Here is a 19,087-nt window from a genome sequence, read left to right as displayed (position 1 = left end):
TTTGCCTTTTGCTAGCAGATATAGTATGATGATCCTGATCTATACTGTGAAATACTTTTGAGATCAGCAAATGAAATACGATGCTATATATTCAATAAACATTCACAAAAACCACCTGGTTTCCAGCATAGAGCAGCCAAGTGTCAGTATGAGGTCTTTGGTTTTTATGCCTTCTTCAAACTTCTGCTGTGCCAGGTCAGGAAAGTTTCCAGTTCTTACATTTTTTTAAGAGTACAGTCCAAGCAATTGTTTTTAAGGTAATGTTTCTGTAGTGAGGACTGACAGAAGAAAAGCAGCGTAGTACTATACACACACAAAAAAGAGCAACTAAAAATCTCTCTCAAGTTATGTGAAAGAAGAGAACACTGCAGAGCATGGGCTTTTTAAATTTGAAATTGAATTACTTAAAACAGAAGTGAATACCAAGATATTTCTTTAATGCATGTACTACTTGACTACAAGCAAACAAATATACAGCTTATTTCTTCTCTACGGACTCTGTCTTTTTGCCATTTGGCAAAGTATTTTCCCCTTTATTTTGGACTTGTGCTATAATCACTATGGTTATAACAGCATGTTAATGGTCTGTTAAATATAGTTCCAATCACCAGTGTTTTAATTCCATTTTTGTTTATAAATAAGCATTCCTACTTCTGTTTGTAGACAGAGCTGAAGTTCATGCTCACAGAATTTAGCTGCATTTCTGTACCTGCCTTGTGCCTTGGTAAAGTCAAAAGCAGATAGCAAGACTGAAATTGGGGGAAAAAGTTTGCCTTTAAAAGATCAAGGGCAAGGCTATTCTAATTTTTTTTTTTTAACCAGCTCTTTTTGGATTCTCATTCTGTAAGCTGTCATAAGGATTGTAGAAAGGAATAGTTTTAAAGGCTACTTTTATTCTGAGAAGTATAGAGTTTAAAACCATAAACCACAAAATGTTGATCTATGTTAGCTGCATATGCTCTCCAGTGTCTCAGCTGGAGAGCAACTATCATTTTAGACAGATGTTAAAAGGAAATGACTTAATATTTTCTATCAAAATGTTAACTTCCTCTATAGAAAATGTCACTTGTCAAAAGCATCTTTTCTTCATTTTGCGCAATCTAATAGGAAACACTGTGTTCAAATGCATTCAGGTTTCCGTTTTCCCTGTGATTGCTATTGAAAGGACAAACTGTTGTCTCTGGATAGAAACAAGAGAGTTATGTTAGGACTTCCTGATTTTTTTTTTTAATTATTGCTATTAAAACTAAGCCCTCATTGGCTTTGGGCAAATAGCTTTAATCTCTTTTATTTGGTGTACCCTCTGATCTATAGGAGTTGAGGAAGAGGCAGTAGTTACTATTTCATATGCTAAGAAGAGTAAGAAGCGAACCTTTTCAAATTTAACATTGTGTTTGGGAATTTTTTTATAATTTAAGATGATTCTCATCTATAAATCAACATAAATTGCTGGTCTGATTAAGTTATGTTCTTCTCTTAGCCTTTCATTTCATATTTAACTCTCACTGAGAGAAAAGACCTTGAATAAGGAGCTTCCTTCTAATAAACAGACACATTCTCATGAATACCTCCCATTGAGATCCCTTCTTTATCTTTCTGATGCTCAAAGGGGTTTCTATTATTTGGTTGCCAAAAAATACAATTTGCATATTTCCCACTCAAGCGTACAATTCATTAATCTTCTAGACTGGCATTTGTAGAAAAGGTGGATATCTTTTATAGGATAGGCAGTATTTTTTGTTAACCTGGTATGGCTGGAAAAGGTGAACAAATTTTCTGACACTCAAGTTCTTCTGGTTGGAAATGGAAATGGAGTTGTCCTATCTGGTGCCAACTTTCCTTTTGCTTTGCCCAGCTGGTGATGGCTCCTCACCCTCTGTGTGCTTCCTGGGAACTCTGAGAACATTACTCCTGAAAATCCCCTGGTACACAGTCACTGCAATGTTCCCTGGCCTGTGCCTTCCCGATTCCTAACCTTTACAGGGCATGTGCAGATTGAGCCGTTATCTACRGGTAGGTACAGCTGCCCAGGTCTGGCTGCTCCTGTAAAACCAGTAGGACAGTATTTGATGAAGTGAGTGACCCAAGAATACCTAAGTAGAAGACAAATAAACTTTTGCTGAGGAGTCATAGGCTACTAAAAATGATATTAATATGCTTCCTGGCAGCTATTAGCACACACAAAAAAGTATATTATTGTGATAAGAATAAAGTGTTTTGGAAATAAGTTCTTCAGGAGTACTAACAAAGATTATTTTGGGAAAGGTGTAGAGGACAGTCATAGAGGGACAGAATACTTGGAAATAGTGAGGAAAGAGGAGTGGACAATTAAGAAGGTTTAATGCTGCAAAGTGTCTATTGGCCGTGCCTGGTAACAGATATTGTAGGTGGTCAGCAGGAATTGGGGTAGCCAGAATACGTGTGAGCACAGGATAGTTTCTGTGCTGTCCTCTTTACCTCTGCAGTCCTGTGCCCTTCCCTTTTGTTCCCTCCTAACCCCACAAACTGAAAAACAAATTGAAGAAAATTTTGCACTGGCACCTTCCTACCCTTCCCTTCGATCTGCTCTGCATACGCGTTTGAGTTCAGTACTTAATGTCCGAATGCATCCTTGCTAGGAAAAGGAAGGTATTATTTACACCTTTTTTTGTTTGTTTGTTTCCAGAACTAGTGAATTTTATTCTTAATATGAAATGTTTTCATAAAGAATATTTTAAGCCATGTGCAAAAATCAGGTACAGCAGAAGTTTCCATAGTGTGGTTTGTGTCTAAGTAATGATCTCTCTCTCACCATTCACAGTCACAGAATCATAGGATGATTAGGGTTAATAAGCACCTCTGGAGATTGTCTGGACCAACCCTCCTGCTCAAAGCAGGGTCAGCTAGAGCAGGATGCTCAGGAGCGTGTCCAGTCAGGTTTTGAATATCTCCAAGGATGGAGACTTCACAACTTCTATGGGCAACTTGTTCCAGTGTTCAACCACCCTCACAGTAAAGAAGTCTTTTCTTATGTTTAAACAGAATTTCTTGTGTTTCAATTTGTRCCTATTGCCTCTTCTTGTTGCACTGGATACTCCTGAGAAGAGTCTGGCTCCATCTTCTTTATTCCCTCCTGTTAAGTATTTATACACATTGATAAGATTCCCCCACACACACTCCCCCCTTCTCTTCTGCAGGCTAAACAGTCCCAGCTCTTTCACCCTTTCCTCATGACAGATGCTCCAGTCCCTTTATGTCTTTTCTATACTGTGGAGCCCAGAACTGCACCCAGTACTTCAGAAGTGGCCTCACCAGTGCTGAATGGAGGGGAAGGATCACCTCCCTCAACCTGCTGGCCATGCTCTTTCTCATGCAGCCCAGGATATCATTGGCCACCTTTGTCACAAGAGCAGTTGCTGGCTCACGTTCAACTTGCTGTCCACCAGGACCCCCAGGTCCTTCTCTGCAAAGCTTCTTTCCAGCCAGTCAGCCCTCAGCCTGTACTGGTGCCTGGGGTTATTCCTCCCCAGGTGCAGGACTTGGCACTTCCCTTTGTTGAACTTCATGTGATTCCCACTTGCCAATTTCTCCAGCCTGTCCAGGTCTCTCTGAATGGCAGCACAGTCCTCTGGTGCATCAGCCGCTCCTCCCAGTTTTGTATCATCTGCAAACTTGCTGAGGGTGCATTTTGTCCAATCATCCAAATCATTAATGAAGTTGTTAAACAATATTGGCCCCAGTGTCAACCCCTGGGGGACACCACTAGTGACTGGCCTCCAGCTGGACTTCATGCTGCTGATCACAGCCTTCTGAGCCTGGCAGTTCAGTCAGTTTTCAGTCCACCTCACTGTCCACTTGTCTAACCTGTACTTCATCAGCTTGTCTATGAAGATGTTTTGAGAGACAGTGTTGAAAGCATTACTGAAGTTGAGATAAACAATATCCACTGCTCTCCCCTCTTCCATGAAGCTAATAATCTCATTGCAGAAGGCTATCAGGTTGGTTAAGCCTGATTTTCTGCTGCTTAAATCCATGCTGACTACTCCCAATCACCTTCTTGTCCTTCATATGTTTGGAAATGGTTTCCAGGTTTACCTGCTACATCACCTTTCAGGGATCAAAGTGAGGCTGATTGGCCTGTAGTTCCCTGATCTTCCTTCTTGCCCTTCTTGTAGATGGGAGTCATATTTGTTTTCTTCTAGTCCTTGTAGCAACTGTAGAAGTTGCATAAGAAAATAATTTTGGGAAAATCTTTTTGGTAATCTTTAATGTAAAAATATTCCTGTGTATGAAAAGGAACTTATTTATCCTCTAGGGCATTTTTGTTTTGTTTTGTTTTTCTGCAATCTGAATTCTAACAGTAAAGTGAAACAACATCTTCCATTTTAATATGTATGTATTCCATCTATTTCAGTGTTATATACCACAATGTAAGACTGAAGAAAATCTGGTGAAGACAGGTTTTCTAAAACGCCTTTTTCTTTGAAGGAAATGTAAGAAGCTGCTTAAGGGTGCTTGTCTAAGCTCTTCTATAACACAAAGGTGCTTGGCAGTTTTTGGCTTTACTATTTGAAGCACATCAGATGTATCTAATATGAGGTATGTGGAGCAGTATGTCATCAGCATAGTTGCTAAGTTAAACAAGCAGTATTGCCATGCTTCTAAAAGCTAAAAGTAAACACAACTAATAGAAGTGTAACAGCCCTCCAGAAGAACCACATAACTCTGCTGCTGTGTTACCCCTTTTTTTTTCCCCTGTAAATATGCATCTAAGTGCAGTGTTGATTAGAGTTGCATGTTCACAAAAAGGGAAAGGTGACCCCTGTTGTGAGTAGGTGGTGGATTAGGGGTTTTTTAATTAACAAGCCATCTGCTTCTATGTATTACTGAAGACATGTTGAGTGTTTTCTTGAAAATAAAGTGATAATCTGAGTCAATAAACAGGTTCTACTGGCATCTAATGCTTGTAACAGCATTAACCTATTTGCAAATTTGAAGTGATATTATGAGTGACAGAAGTGGAAGTTTCTCTACTTTTATTCCTTGTTGGACTATTTTTTTTTCCCAAGGAAGCTATGATGTTATGCAACAAGAATATTTTTGTTTTACTGATTGATTTATATGGGGTGGTAGGTCTTGTTTATCTTTCTGTTTTTCTTGTTTTCTCGGTCATAACCTTGTGAGTACTGTTGTGAAGGTCAAGGGTATATTATTGGTAATGTAACTGGAACCAATGGTAGTTAGATAAAAATACAAATTTATAGATATGTATTTTGTATGTAGATGTGCTTTGCTTTAAAATTTGCAGTGGGACAATGGATTACTGTTTTAAAGAATATCCCCATACTTTTAAGCTATATCACTTGGCTAATGTGTTTCTTTATTGGCTGGAATTAGGCATGTGGTTACTTATCCACCATAATATATATTATAAATGCTTTTTCTGGTTTTACATTTTAGGTCTAAAAATATTTGGAGAGAGATTAAATGGTTCAGCAAGTAACGCTCTAATGGATGACAGAGAATTTCCACCAAATGGTCTACAAATAGACTCAAAGGACAGTCTTCCTGCTGACTGTAGGGTGGAAGGTTTGGCATCTCATTTGGTTTCTTCATCTGATGAAAATGAGAATCAGCTTGACCGTGATGGGAATGAGGTTCTAACTAGTAGTAACACTGCTATGGGAAGACATGATGAGGGTGAGCAGGACAGCATCAATAATAATGAAAATATGGACAGTGGAGATGGTACCCCAGCCTGTAAGGAAAGTGAAACTGAGAGGAGATCTGTAAATGTCCATGTGGACCCCCAGCTGGAGAAAAAGCCCATTGCGGAAAAACAGGCAGGTGGAAAAAGAAGCCCAAGAAGTAGAAGAGGCTCCAGTAAAAAATCTAAAGGTACTTTCTAAAAATTTTGTTTTGTTTAGTTTGCTTCAAATAATAAAGCTGTAGTTCTAATCTGTGAACTAATAAGAAATATATATTTTAGTTGCCATGTTAACTGTTTTTAAATTTCACTAAAGTATTGTTTTCAGAATTGTTAATAATACTAAATCAGATAAATTTTAGATGTTTTCTATGTTTTTCAGTGTTTAAATTAAATGTGTAGCAAATGGGACACATGAGAAAGCAAGAATAGAGAGAGGTGTGCAGTTGCAGTGTGGAAATCATGCTAAATCTGAATCATATAAGCCGGAAATTCAGGCAATATGTTTTTGATCATTTGAGTGCTCATATGCAAGATAATTTTGGTGTCTTGATATAGCTTCAAGATTTGAAAACTTGGCATCAGTACCAAATATCTTGATCTTGACCTGCTGCTGTGAGAATTTACTTAGGTTTTTCAAAGCTTAATACATAGTTATCAGATTTACATTTTGAGTAATGTGCTGTTCAGCAAATACACTTCTGCAAATTTTTGATGTTACTTCTCCTTTAGATCTTTTAAATTGTGTAAGGAAAATGTAAATGTATATTACATATTCTTATTTGAGATGTTTCTTTCCTTTGTGAATCAATAGGAAATGTTTGCTTCAACACAAGGTCTTACTGTATTAGGTTTGTGCCCTAGACCATAAGGCTTTTGTGTTGTAGCGCTGCAGATGTATTAATTGAAATGAATGTGTCTCATCCCTTTGGTGTCTTTCAAGGTTACTTGGAGCCATTGAATCATTCCTGTTCAGAAAGTCAGAAGTATACCTTTCAACAATAGATTTAATATTTAAAAATAGAAGAAAATATTTTTAATTAAAACAAAGAATGATTGGAATAAGTAATTGAGAAGCAGTCATCTGTGATGAGGGGAAAAACAGGAAACAAGTTGCTAAAATATAATACAGATGTGTGAACAGAAGTATCTGAGGCATAATAAGAAGAAGAAAGGGAGAATTTGCCTGAAAACTGAAAGTCTTTGCCCATATTCTTTCTTCCTTAGTTTGTATTGCTGTTGATAAATGCAATCAACTGATGCAGAAATACCACAAAACCAGCTGTGCACAATAGATGGCAGTTTTAAGGCAAAAAGTAGAAAGCTAAAATATACAAAGTTTGACGAAAAATCTAGAGACCTAGAACACCATGTCAGAGAAGAATGACAGTATCTGGCTCAGAGCATGACAAAATTCTACAGAGTTTAAAATGGTTTTGCTGGGATTAAAAACCAAATCCCTATGAACAAGCCCTACTATATTATTAGTAAAGAACCTTGACTGTTCCTGAGTCTCTGCATATAAGAACTAATACTTGGGTCCCTTTTAGTGAATCCTACTAGCTTCAATGCAGTAGCAGTAATGATTCATGAAGTGTCATCTGCTTGCAATATACACTTATAAAGGTGGAACTCAAATTACCCCTGTTCTCTGAAAATAAATTTATCTTTTTCGAAAAGATCAGCTCTGACATAATTGGTAATTTAATGTTGTGAAATCATACTGTGCAATTCAGCAACATACTGTATAACATGGTGGCTTGCACTTGGTCATTTTTCCCCAAGTTAAATTCTGCAACATATACTTTTCCTGTATAAATTATTCAACTTCTTTCTGTGGCAGCCTGAGGATGGTGAGGAAGGAGAAGTGGTTAGGATGTATTTAGGTGTTGCAGCAATTAACATAAACTAGTCAAATTGCATGAAAAAACAGGCAGTGTCATTTTACTTAAGGTTCTGTGCTGTACCAAACAAGATTTTGAGCTTGGTCTGCTAGAGATATACCTCTGCTCACCTGTATCTCTTTTTTTTTCCCGAAAGACACTTCTGTCTTAAAAATGAAATATTTTTGAAATATTTGTTGGTCCCCCCCCTTTTTTTTAATATATTTCTTGAATGAACCAGTCTGAAACAGCTTTCTGGCATTAAAAAACTTTCTTAAAATTTACCATATCTTTTCTGCACCAGCAGCTTCCATTACTAGTGGGGGACTAGACTACTGCTATTCAATGTAATAATTAAAATTCAATTAGAAAATAGAGGACAATATCCATAATTTTATTTCATTAGCTTTATTTCATAGCAAATATTGCATACTTGCACCTCTGACTCATTCTCAGGCAGGTAGCAAGGGCACCTTAATTTCATATTACCTGAAGCACTGACAAAACAATAAAAAGTGAAACATTGAGAAACGTGTTTGTCGTGTTTTTATTCACGAGTTCTGTTTGTCAAAATGGGAACTTTTTGCAAGTGTGGTGCTGCTTCAGTGTAACTCTTAAGAAAACTTTGAGAAAGTTTGATTCTCCCCGTGTCATAGGAATTATTGCCACACCAATTGGGCATCAAAACATTAGTTGAAACTTCTGCTGTGAATCTGGCAGAGCAGAGACTTGACCTGAGCCCTTACTGCTGTATTCTGAGTGACTGCTCTGACCATCGGAGAGTTATCTTTTGCATTTTTTTCACATTTATTTTCATAAAGGCTTTGGTCCCATTCTAGTATGGAACAAGATGATTTTTAATATCAATATTGTGCAAAGTGAAAAAAATTCAGCTTTGATTCTTAAAATATGAGAAAAATGCATGAAACACCTGCCTTTATTAAAAAGTAACCTGCTGTTCACAGTAAAACTGATGCATTCCAGAAGAATGCAGTGTTGTGTGCCCTTTTTTTTAGAAACAAAGAATGGGCAAGTGGAAGAATGAAATCAAGAGGGATCTTAGCCGCTAACACCTTTATGATGAAATAGCATCACTAAGTGTTATTGCCTCAAGAAAAGTTCCTGGTTATAGTACTACTAATGCACAGCTGCTGTCTTCAGTTTAAAATAAAACAAGATAGAAGTAGTTCGCATGACTGTAATGTGTTGCTTCAGAATTAGTGGAGTAAATTGAGGGCAGAATTTATTCCAGGTGAGTCACAGCACAACTATATTTAGGAATAAAATGCAGTTTATAAACTACTTGTTAACCACAGTACTGCAATAATATTAAAATGAAGTTTTTCATGGTACTTGCTATTGAGCATGTTTCAAACAACATTCATAGTTTGATGTTACAGATGATCATTAACTGCTTAATATAGCGAAGTTTGAAGTGACTTTTTCTGAGACAAAAGGCTTGCTAAAAGATTTGGACCCTCCTTTCTGGTTTCATGATCATGTGCTATACAGAAAGCTGTTCTTTTGAACATAGCCTTGACTCCATCTCTAAAAAACACTTCCCAGTCAATATCCCACATCCAGTTATGTCTCTTGTCGCTTCAGGCAAGCAGGAGCAAATACTGGAAAAGCAGATATTTAACATTGTTTTTCCAGTATTAATTTAAGTTACACCCATATTTTGTCTGGCAATAAGACCTGCAAAAATAGCCACCTGTAGAGAATATTAGTACTCCTGCTCTGGATAGTTTACTTAATAAAGAGTTTATAATAACAAAAAGCAGTGGTGGAGTTCTCAGTGGACAAGTGAATACCTGTCTTGAGCCCTAAATCTTAACCCTGAATCATCACTCTAGGGTTTCAGTTACAAAGAACAGAAAGGTGTGTGAAATATGCTGAGTGCCTAAGCCATAGAAACAATCAAGATATGATGGTTACGGAATGAGATAGTAATAGGTTAGCTCGAAACACCGCCCCCACGTGTCCTGCTTTTGAATGTTAACCAGATTTTCAGAAAATGGGCTTAGTTCAGGTAAGAAGACCTATTAATCGTAACTTGAATTTACAAAGTTCACTATGCACGTTTCAGTGTTCTTGAGTCTATATCACCTATGCAGGTTGCTTTTTAGATGTTGTCTAAATAATTTTTAAGATAATTTAAACAAATGTGAAATTCCAGAAATATATTTGACAGAACTAAAAACAACCGTGGATGTATTACTGGCATTACTCTTTTTTTTCATTTGTCTGTATTTACTCCTTTTTTATGCTTTACTTGCATCAGTTTTATGTACAGGACTGGGATTTTAATTAAATCCAGTGGGATATTGCTCTTTTCCATAGGCAAAGCTCAGAATTTGTTTTTTGTGGAAATGTGAAAACTTCAGCTTTTTTTTGCTCCAAACTGGAGACAAATTTCCCAATTTCTTGCAAAATGGAACTTGCTTATTTCAAAAACTCTTGAGAAGGTGTGCTGCTTTATTTACATTATAAACAAGATGTGCTTTTATACAGAAAGATTTTATCCACTGTCAGTACCAGCCGACCTTAATAATTAAAAAATAATAATTTTAGCAATTGTTTTATGTCATATCATATTTCATTGGTAATATGAATGTTATGCACTACCCTGATGTGTCATGTTCTGAAAAAATATTGGTATTTTAACATCTCTAAATTGTTTTTTAAAAAATCTGTTTTTTTTTATTTTGCCCTATGTAAATATATCAAATTCAAAATTATTTTGTGAAAAAATAATTTGTGTTCATGAATTTAAGGGATAAACTAGTTTTAAGACAGGGTGCATGCCGACTCTTTATTAATATAGAGTATTCTGTACTGGCAAACTACATCTAACATGATCCCAGTTTTATATAAATAAAGCTATGCTTTGTATTAAAACCATTCCAATTAAAGGAACACATTTAAAGGCACTTTTACAGATCTTTTTGATAGTATAATTATGTCAGTGAGAGATCATATCTCTTCATACTGCTAAGCAGCAGTGTCATCATAACAAATTTTGTAGCATAGTCTTTGTTTTATTTTCTGGGGTAGTCAATTCCTGATCTTTTTGCTGATTCTTACAGGAGATGGCTTTAAAGAAATAAGAACTGCCCTGCTGGGCCAGTCCAGTGGTCCATCTAGCTCAGTCCTTGGTCTCCAACAGTGGTAATAGGAGATGCTATTTAGGGAATGTGTGCAAGCCTGACCAGTTTTATTAGCCCATTCTGTTTGTACTTCCCCAGCATCTAGAATTGCTGTATTATGGATGTTAGGGGGTACATCTCTGCCTACTGTTTTTAGTAGCCATTTATGAACCTTTTGTTCATCAGTTTGTCCTTTTGAACCTGCTGAGATTTTCTGCTTGTACTGTGGCAGCAACTTTCAAAAAGCTTTGCATGTATAGTAGGAAGTGTTTTGCTTTTTTCTTCTCCTATTTTAAGTGATTTTCTACTAGTTTAATCAAGTAATGTCAGATTTGGCGAACTGTCCATTCAGCTTATCCTGCCTTTGTTAATCTTACAAGTCTCAATCATATCTCCACTCGGCCTTCTCTTCTCCAAACAGAAGAGTCCAAACTTAATAGTTTCTCCTCATGAAGCATAACTCATAATTTACTCTGTCCTTTTAATCATTTTAGTTGCCTTCTCTGTACCTGCTCTAATCCTTTATGCCTGTCTTGAGATACAGAGACTAGAACTGCACACAGTACTCAAAATGCACACGTTCCAAGGCAGCAAAATTATTTTTTCTATCTTGTTCTCAATACCTTTCCTGGTGATGCCTCATATTTTGCTGATTTTTTTGGCTGCTGCTGCACATAGGCTGATGATTTTACAGAGCTGCCTCCAAGATCTTTCCTGAGTTATATCTCCTGGTTCCAAAATGTACTGTACAAGTATAGTTTAGATAGTTTTCCTAGATGTTTTACATTTACCTACATTGAAACTCATCTGCCACCTTTTTGTCCACTCAGGGTTTTGAGGTCCTTCTGGAGTTCCTCACTATTTACACAGCATTTGGATACCTCAGAGAGCTTAGTGTCATTTCCACAGTTTGAGACTTCACTGATCATCAATGACTTGGAGAAGGAAGTGAAGATGCCGAATAGAAATTGTCCCCATCAGTCCCTGGAGAATCCCACCACTGACCTTTCTCCATCCTGAAAAGTGCTCATTAAGCCCCACCTTCCAGTCTTTTAAGAACCTCTCCTTCAGTTCTGTGGCAACTTAGTTTCTTTAATAGCTTTTGGTGAGGAATGTTTTCAAAGGCTTTCTTGGAAATGCAGGTACCCACTGGATCCCCTTTATCCATGTGTTTATTGACCACCCAGCAGCTTAGCGAGGCAGGCTTTCCCTTCACAGCAGCTGTGCTGATTTTCCCAACAGATCAACGTCATTTCATGTGCTCTGTGATTTTACATATTACAGACTCCAGTGACTTACCAGAGATGGAAGGCAAACTTCCAAGTCTGTAGTCCCTGAGATTTCTTCTAGAGCCACTTTTTGTAGATGGGCTGTGCTAGTATTCCATCAGTCCTCAGGTGGCCCTTTGTAATAATGGGTTGCACTCTTGGCCCGCTGTTTCACAGTTGAAATTATTTGTGTTGTGGTCCTGCTACGTCCTAGTTCTGCGCTATCCATGACCAAATCCAGAATGGCATCATTCTGGTGGGTCCTAAGATTGTGTTCTAGGAAGCCATCATTTATTGTTTTCAAAAACTTTATTCTTCCTCATCCTCATGAGACATTCCTCCAATGTATATGTGGGTAGTTGAATTCTCCCACTACCACTGCCTGCTCTACATTTATATCTTCCTTAATCTCACTTAACGTTTCCTGATGACTATCACATGATCAGCAATATGCTAGGAATACTGCATATTTTCTGCAGTATTCTGCAGATTTCTAACAATAAAGTGTAGCGTTTACACCCATAATGTATTTCCTGTAATATTTTTGTGCTGTTATGCTTTATATTATTCTTCACATACATTGTCAGTCTTCCACCTGCATGTCCCACTTTTGCACTTTTATAAAATGGGTAGACTGGCAACAGTGAATTGGTAGGGAATGTACTGTGCAGGTCCCAGTTTTCTGCCTAGCAAGATGTTCTGGAGGCTAAATTGGTTTGCACTTTCTTGTGTCATTGGTACCAGCATGGACCACCACTACTGGCTCTTCCTCTGGACTCCCAAATAAGCTATGCAGATATCTAGGGATGTCTCCATTTGCACTCAGCTCGAGGGTTASCGCATGTTCCTCCTGGACATCTGTCTGTGTGTCCCATAATAGAAGCTCCTGCTATCATCATCTACTTCTTTCTGTCCTCTAAGATCCTCTTTTCACTGTGAGGAGACACTGTGCTATCATCTGAGTCGTTCTTTCCAGCAGAACTATTCCTTCACTGGTACTTTTCCTTGTACAAGCTCCAGCTCCTTGGCGCAGGCAAAGAGACAAGCCAAGAACTCTGTTCATGTTCTCCTCGTGTACCTGAGGGAGCTACTTGGTAAATCCTCAGGGCAGTTTGCCCCAGCAAACTCCCAAGCACTCTCCTAGAGTACGTGGCCATCACTAGAATAACCTCTGCTGATCACACAGACCGCTCCCTGCCATTCTGGAGCCCACTGTTGTTTCTCTTCTTCTTTATGCTCTTTTATGAGTCAAACTGCATTGTGAACAACCCTGCTTTCTGTCTCTGGCTGTTGCATCAAAAATCACAGGGTTTTATGCGGAATTCTGTCCGCTCAGACCTGAATTTTAAGTATTGATTTTAGCTGATGAAACTGTAATATCAGTCACAACTCTTTATTTTAGGTCAGCCTGGTCTATTACAATTCTGTAGAACAGGGTTTTTTTGTTTGTTTTTTTTTAAGTCAAAGTTGGATCCCAGTTAGAAGTGTACAAAAATAGCCGATGATCTTAGTGTGTTTTTTCAGGTCGGTGAGCTGACATTGAGACAAATCTGTTACAACTCATTTTGACAAGACCAATATTTTATCTACTTACAGGGTGTTATTTAAGATATGTTTTTATTTAAAGCTTTTGTATTGAAAATTTCCTAGAAATGCAACTTCATGTATTTTTGAATCCTAACCTAAATACTTGTTCTTTTTAAAGGAGTTCCTTCAGTGGGAACCACAGCAATCAAGGAAGAAAACACTCTTGTTACAGATACAGATTCTGTGGCTGCTGAAGGTGCTGATGAAGCAAATGAAGACTCTCATCAGAAAGAACAAAAACAAACATTGCCATCCCTTTTGTCTTTGCTCCATGAAGAGGTTGAACAGATGGATTCAAAGATACTGCCTCTGTGTCTCCATCAGGTATTTGCTATGTGTCTGGGTTGTTGCACTAACTTTGTTTTTATTTGAGATCTTTTTTTCATTAGGAAAAAGATGCATTATTTCAACATATGTTAATATCCATATCTGGACAGGCAGTTTTGATATATAAAGGATGTTCAAGGCATACATCTCCTCTAAGATTCTCTGATATATGTTAAAACTAAAAATTGCCTTGAAAACGTATTCTGCAGTAGAAGGAAACTCTTCAAGACAGGTTTTCTATGGCATCTAATATATTTTGAAACAGACTTTTCTTGTCCATGCAAGCATTTTGACAGTATTGGATTTTTCCCCAGATGATGAAATTCTGGAGTGTGGCAGGAAAACTTAGGAAAACTGCTCTTCAAAATAGCTTAAACATGGTTTGTAGATATTGGTTTAAAACAAGACAACTGATGGCTAAATCACATTTTAAATCTGAAATTATTTTTACCGTTGCATACTTCTTTCTAGCATGAACTTAATACATGAATGTTAAGATGCAAGGTTTCTTAGTGTATACTTTTTTATAGCACAGTCACCATCTCTGCAAGGTAAAAGGAAATCCTGTAGGATTTGAAAAGCATTCTCTTTTTACTAATTGGCAAGTGTGTTTTTCTTTCTGGAGATTATGATACAAGATGGATATGTGGATTGGACTTCTTGCACTATTAATATATAGTTCAGTGGTGTCAGACTAACACTGGAGCAGAAGACTTCTTGTTTGGCTATCGTGTCCAATATAGGTTATTTGATTTGACGAAGTTGCATTATCTTTATTGTGAAAAATTGGATGACTGTTCTCATTTTAAACTTCATGCTATGATGACACTCCTTCTGCATCCTTATTCTCTTTGATATAAATAAGAGGTGGTGTTTGAGAGAGAGGCTTCTCTTTAGAATTATGGATACTTTACATTTGATGTAGTTTTTTTTTTTTTTGAAAAATTTGTGTTTGAGTGAAGTTATTTCCTACTGTTCCTTAATTTATTTGAAATTTAGCATTAAGGTTAGGCATTTCCATTTGTAACCAAGTGTAATTTAGTGGTCATTCATGAGTCAGTACAAAGGTCTGTGTGGGAAGACAGTGCAGTTTGTGCAAAAGTCTGAAAATGCTTTACAAACATTAAGGAATATCATCACCAATATAGAGGTGAAATCTGTCTGCTGCTGTATGGATGAGGAAGCCAAACCACAAAGGGAACAACTTTTTTCAAGGTCATGCAGGAACTGTGACAGAACTGAGAATAGAATGTGGGTTTCCAGATTCAAAGATGTTAAAAAGGCATCACCTTTTTTTTCCTAAAAATATTAAGCCATTTCTAATGGAATGTTTGAAAGAAAGCTAGGTTACGAGCATCACAGCACACATTTTAATCTGGGAAAAAATACAGGATGTGAAAGAGAACATTCATTTTTTCATGTGAAATGAGTTCTAGTAAGAGCTTTTTTTTCTTTCCCAGTCATCTTCAGTCTTATCTCAGGTTGCTAATACAACCTGCCAGTAACCTACTTTTATATTAAGTCTGGCAAATATTCTTCTATCATATTCTAATTTTTTTCTGTGAGAGAGAATGCAAAGTAAAATCAGGAGCTGTGTCAGATATTCTGGAGCATTAGCATTCAGCATTGTTAGTGAGAAGTTTGCATTAAATATTTAAATGCTTTACAATATTAGGGACTGTCCTAGGGTTATTTTTTAATTAAAATATGATGTAACTTTTTTTTCCAGTCTTGTATGAGATCCATGTGATTTGTTTAGCATTTATTTGTTACAGATTGTAAAAACTATTTATATGTAAACATAGGTACAGAGCTTCTTTGGCAGCTCTAGAAATTCTAAGCAGGCTACTCAAGGTAGCAGAAGAAATATGCAAAAAAGAGCTTGAGAAGTCACTTACCAATTCCGTTTTGGAGGTGCTGGACTCAGAATGATCTTGTGGTTAGTAATAAGATTGAGAGTCAGGAATACCCAACTTGTAATCTAGACTGCTCTACAAATCTTTTTTTGAGTGATCAACTTAGGAAGTCTTGCAAAAGTGCCCATTTATTGTTAAGACCTTCAAGTTTTGAATGCCTAAATTGATATGGCCAAAAGATTTTGAGACTCTGAATGTTTTTTGTGCTCTCACAGAAGTCATTGGAGTATCAGCTATGAAATGTCTCAACCTGAACGTTCAGGTATCAGCTATCTGCACTTACTGGATGCTTTTTGCAAACATGGCCCTTGCACACCATGTACAGCAAATAGGAAGACTGCCAATATTCAGTGTTGCTGAAGATTGTTCAGTTAGTGCTTGTAAAGGTCTATGACATTGTAAAAAAGTTCTGTGAGACAAAATGTTTTCATTTCTGAGGTTTATATTCTTTGTGTTTTATTCCATTTATAAACAAAGCCTTCTGTATTCCTCAGCTCTCTGGGAAAGTTTGCCCAGCTTCAGACAAGCACAAAAAAAGTTCTTATTGTTGCAAATCTCAAAGATTATTTGTCAAAAGGGAGGAATGGGAAGTAAGACATTTCAGTTACCATGTTAGCTTTCCTCTACAGTGTTACACCTTTTAGTCTGCAGAAATCAGCTGTATCTTTTCTGTAATACTCCCTACCACTAACTCAAGAGTCAAAGTGAAGTTCTGTTTCGACTTAGAAACACACTCATTTTTTGACTATCTTTGGATGCTTACATTCTCTGAGCTGGTTACATGGACTGTAGTACAATGATGTCTTTGCCCTTCAAATCCAAGAGGGAATCCTTTATGCCAGTTCTGAAAAAAAACAAATAACTTTGCTTGATTGATGCAGAAGGAGTTTTCCTAACTGGCATCTAGATTTTTCTTCTGGAAGTTCTGCTGCTTCCATGATTGCAATTTTGACTTTGATAGGGCTGGTTAAAAGCAAAGCCTCACTAGGAAGAGGGTAGTATATTTGTTTCAGTAGTCTGCAGTTAAAATATGTAGTTTTGATATATTAATAACCTGGTATACCAAAACAATTTTTTTTTTCTGTTTGCATGCCCAAGGTCTTGATATGGAAAGTTTTTTACTGTATTAGCCCTTGGTGAGCATATATTAACTGTTCCTTTTTGCAGTGATCTGTTAARGATACAAATTGTAAAATTACCAAACCAGGGAAAAGTTGTTAAGATGTCACAGCTAGACATCTTAAGTGCTTAGGTTTAGAGATCCCATGTTCAATTCCTAGCCATTGACTAATATGGTAGCTGTTACAGAAGCATTTGGCATTAGCTTACATATTGCATTGAGCTAGAAGTGCTATAGATTGACTTATACATTTTTATATGTTCCTGTGAAATATTATTTTAAAATAGTCTTCCTTATGTTGTGTTTTCCTAGTCCTCAGTAACTTCTTTGGAATGGTATTTGTTTTCCATATTAAACCTCCTTCACACTTCRATCTCCAGATGCAACAGGCAAAGTTTTAATTGTTCTGTTATAGAAATGTAAGTTTGAGGAGGAAAAACCTCAGATGTATTCCATTTCGTAACAGCTACAGTGCAAATCAAAGAACTGCCTCTGGCTTAATTCGGTGACTTGCTCTGTTGTTGAAGAGCTTCAGATATCAATATGTTTGGCTTAGTGAACTGACACATGAGATACAGGATCTTTAATTCTTTTCTAACAGAGGAGCAGCTTCATGAAGGGAAGTGGCAGAAGGCTGCTGGAATAGTATTGTCTAGATTCTGCAGCTGGACTAGGAGTAATACAGCTTAACTGCAAATGGCGCAACTTTCTGTAAGTCTCTCAGTATCTGTTGGGAGACATCTTAGTCCTGTGACCCATGTGAAGAGCTGTTGTGTAGTTTTAAGCAAACTTCTGCCTTTATGGCTTCAAGATTGTTATTGCAGGCACATGACTGGAGTGTAACTAGGAAGTTACACCCAAACAACTTAAATGAGTCCCTTTAAGAAAAAAAGAAATTGAGCCCGTCTTTTATATTTATCTGATGAATTTCAAATACTTAAAATTTGAAATATTATAAGGGAATATAAATAGGAGAGTTACTCTGAACTTGTCATGGGCAACATTTTTAGGGTTTTTGATCCAAAGACTGTTCTTTTCTCCTCCATCAGGAGATCTCCACTGCTCCCTGTTATTACATTGCACTGTAATGCTTGGGAGAGCTTAGCAATGATCTTACTTCTTTCAAACATAAGGAAGTAGTGGTCAGTAATAGAATGCAAACTCTTTGACCCACCTCATTATCAATAAACATGATACTTCTGTTCTAGGTCATTTTAAAACTAATACCACTCAAAATTTGCTAAAATAAATGTTGCTGTAACAATATAAAAACCAACTAACGTTTGGGCAAATCCATTTGTGTGAATGGACTTACTATTTGTATGTTGTTTGATTTTCTTTGGAACATCTTTCCTAGAATAAGGATACATGCGTTTAGTCTGAGCATTTGATTTTTATCCAAACTAAATATGAATCTGCAAAACAGATATTTAAAATGAATTCTTATTATACTATTATCACTATCATAAAAATTGGAGAATCCTAATTTTTCTCTTTTTTCCTTTACAGATAGCTGAGACCTATTTTCAAGAGGAGGAATGTATCCTTTTACTTGTAAAAATTGATGTGCATTACTAAAATAATCAGACATGATAAAACATAAAGAAAATACTCTGCCATTGACTCACAGGTTGTGGATCAGGTTAGGAAGAAGTCTACAGCTGTAATTTATCCATGAGTGAACATACAGTATGTTAGCTAGTCCTAATCAGACTGCTGGAATATAAGTTAAATAATAAATGCACTTTCAAAAGCTGTGCTGATAAAATCATTAGTAGTTGTGCACAAACAAGGAAGTAGGAAAATATTTTCAAAGAACACGTTTCATAGGAAAAAATCTGTTCTAACAATTAGTAACCAGGAGTACATCCAATCTAGATAAGATATGTTTTCTATTATATAAAATAGGACACTATTATAGTAAGAACACTATTATGTTAACTGTGGATTCGAGTATGTACTGTTAGTGTCTAGATGAGAATATAAATACCAAATACTGTGAGCTAAGGGAGAACAGTAATCATCAAACAACAGCAACATGTTCTTTGTCGATTGCTTCTTAGTCAAATGTCACTTTAAGATAGTTTGAGGAACTGTCACAGGAAACTAGGAGTAATTGCTTCTGGGAACAGCTAGTTCAATGGCACAGAT

At 36.8% G+C, this 19,087-nt stretch overlaps 1 protein-coding gene across 7 annotated transcripts in view; it reads left to right on the top strand.

The window, feature by feature from the left end:
• CNST (consortin, connexin sorting protein) overlaps nt 1-19,087 on the top strand; it is a 62,284-nt gene that overhangs the window by 9,259 nt on the left and 33,938 nt on the right. For 6 of the 7 annotated variants that reach the window (XM_026082496.1, XM_026082486.1, XM_026082518.1 and 3 more), the window contains exons 3-5: nt 5,440-5,877; nt 13,692-13,897; nt 18,446-18,476. In XM_026082496.1, coding sequence (XP_025938281.1) covers nt 5,490-5,877; nt 13,692-13,897; nt 18,446-18,476 — 625 coding nt within the window. In that variant the 5' untranslated portion in view covers nt 5,440-5,489. Of the gene's footprint in view, nt 1-4,393; nt 4,579-5,439; nt 5,878-13,691; nt 13,898-18,445; nt 18,477-19,087 lie in introns of all 7 variants that reach the window. The other variant, XM_026082504.1, reaches the window with a different exon arrangement.

The sequence above is a fragment of the Apteryx rowi genome, unplaced genomic scaffold (genome assembly GCF_003343035.1).
Source record: "Apteryx rowi isolate R43461 unplaced genomic scaffold, aptRow1 scaffold_117, whole genome shotgun sequence".
NCBI lineage: Eukaryota > Metazoa > Chordata > Aves > Apterygiformes > Apterygidae > Apteryx > Apteryx rowi.
The sequence above is the reverse complement of the archived record's forward strand: the minus strand, read 5'-3'. Positions and strand labels throughout refer to the sequence as shown.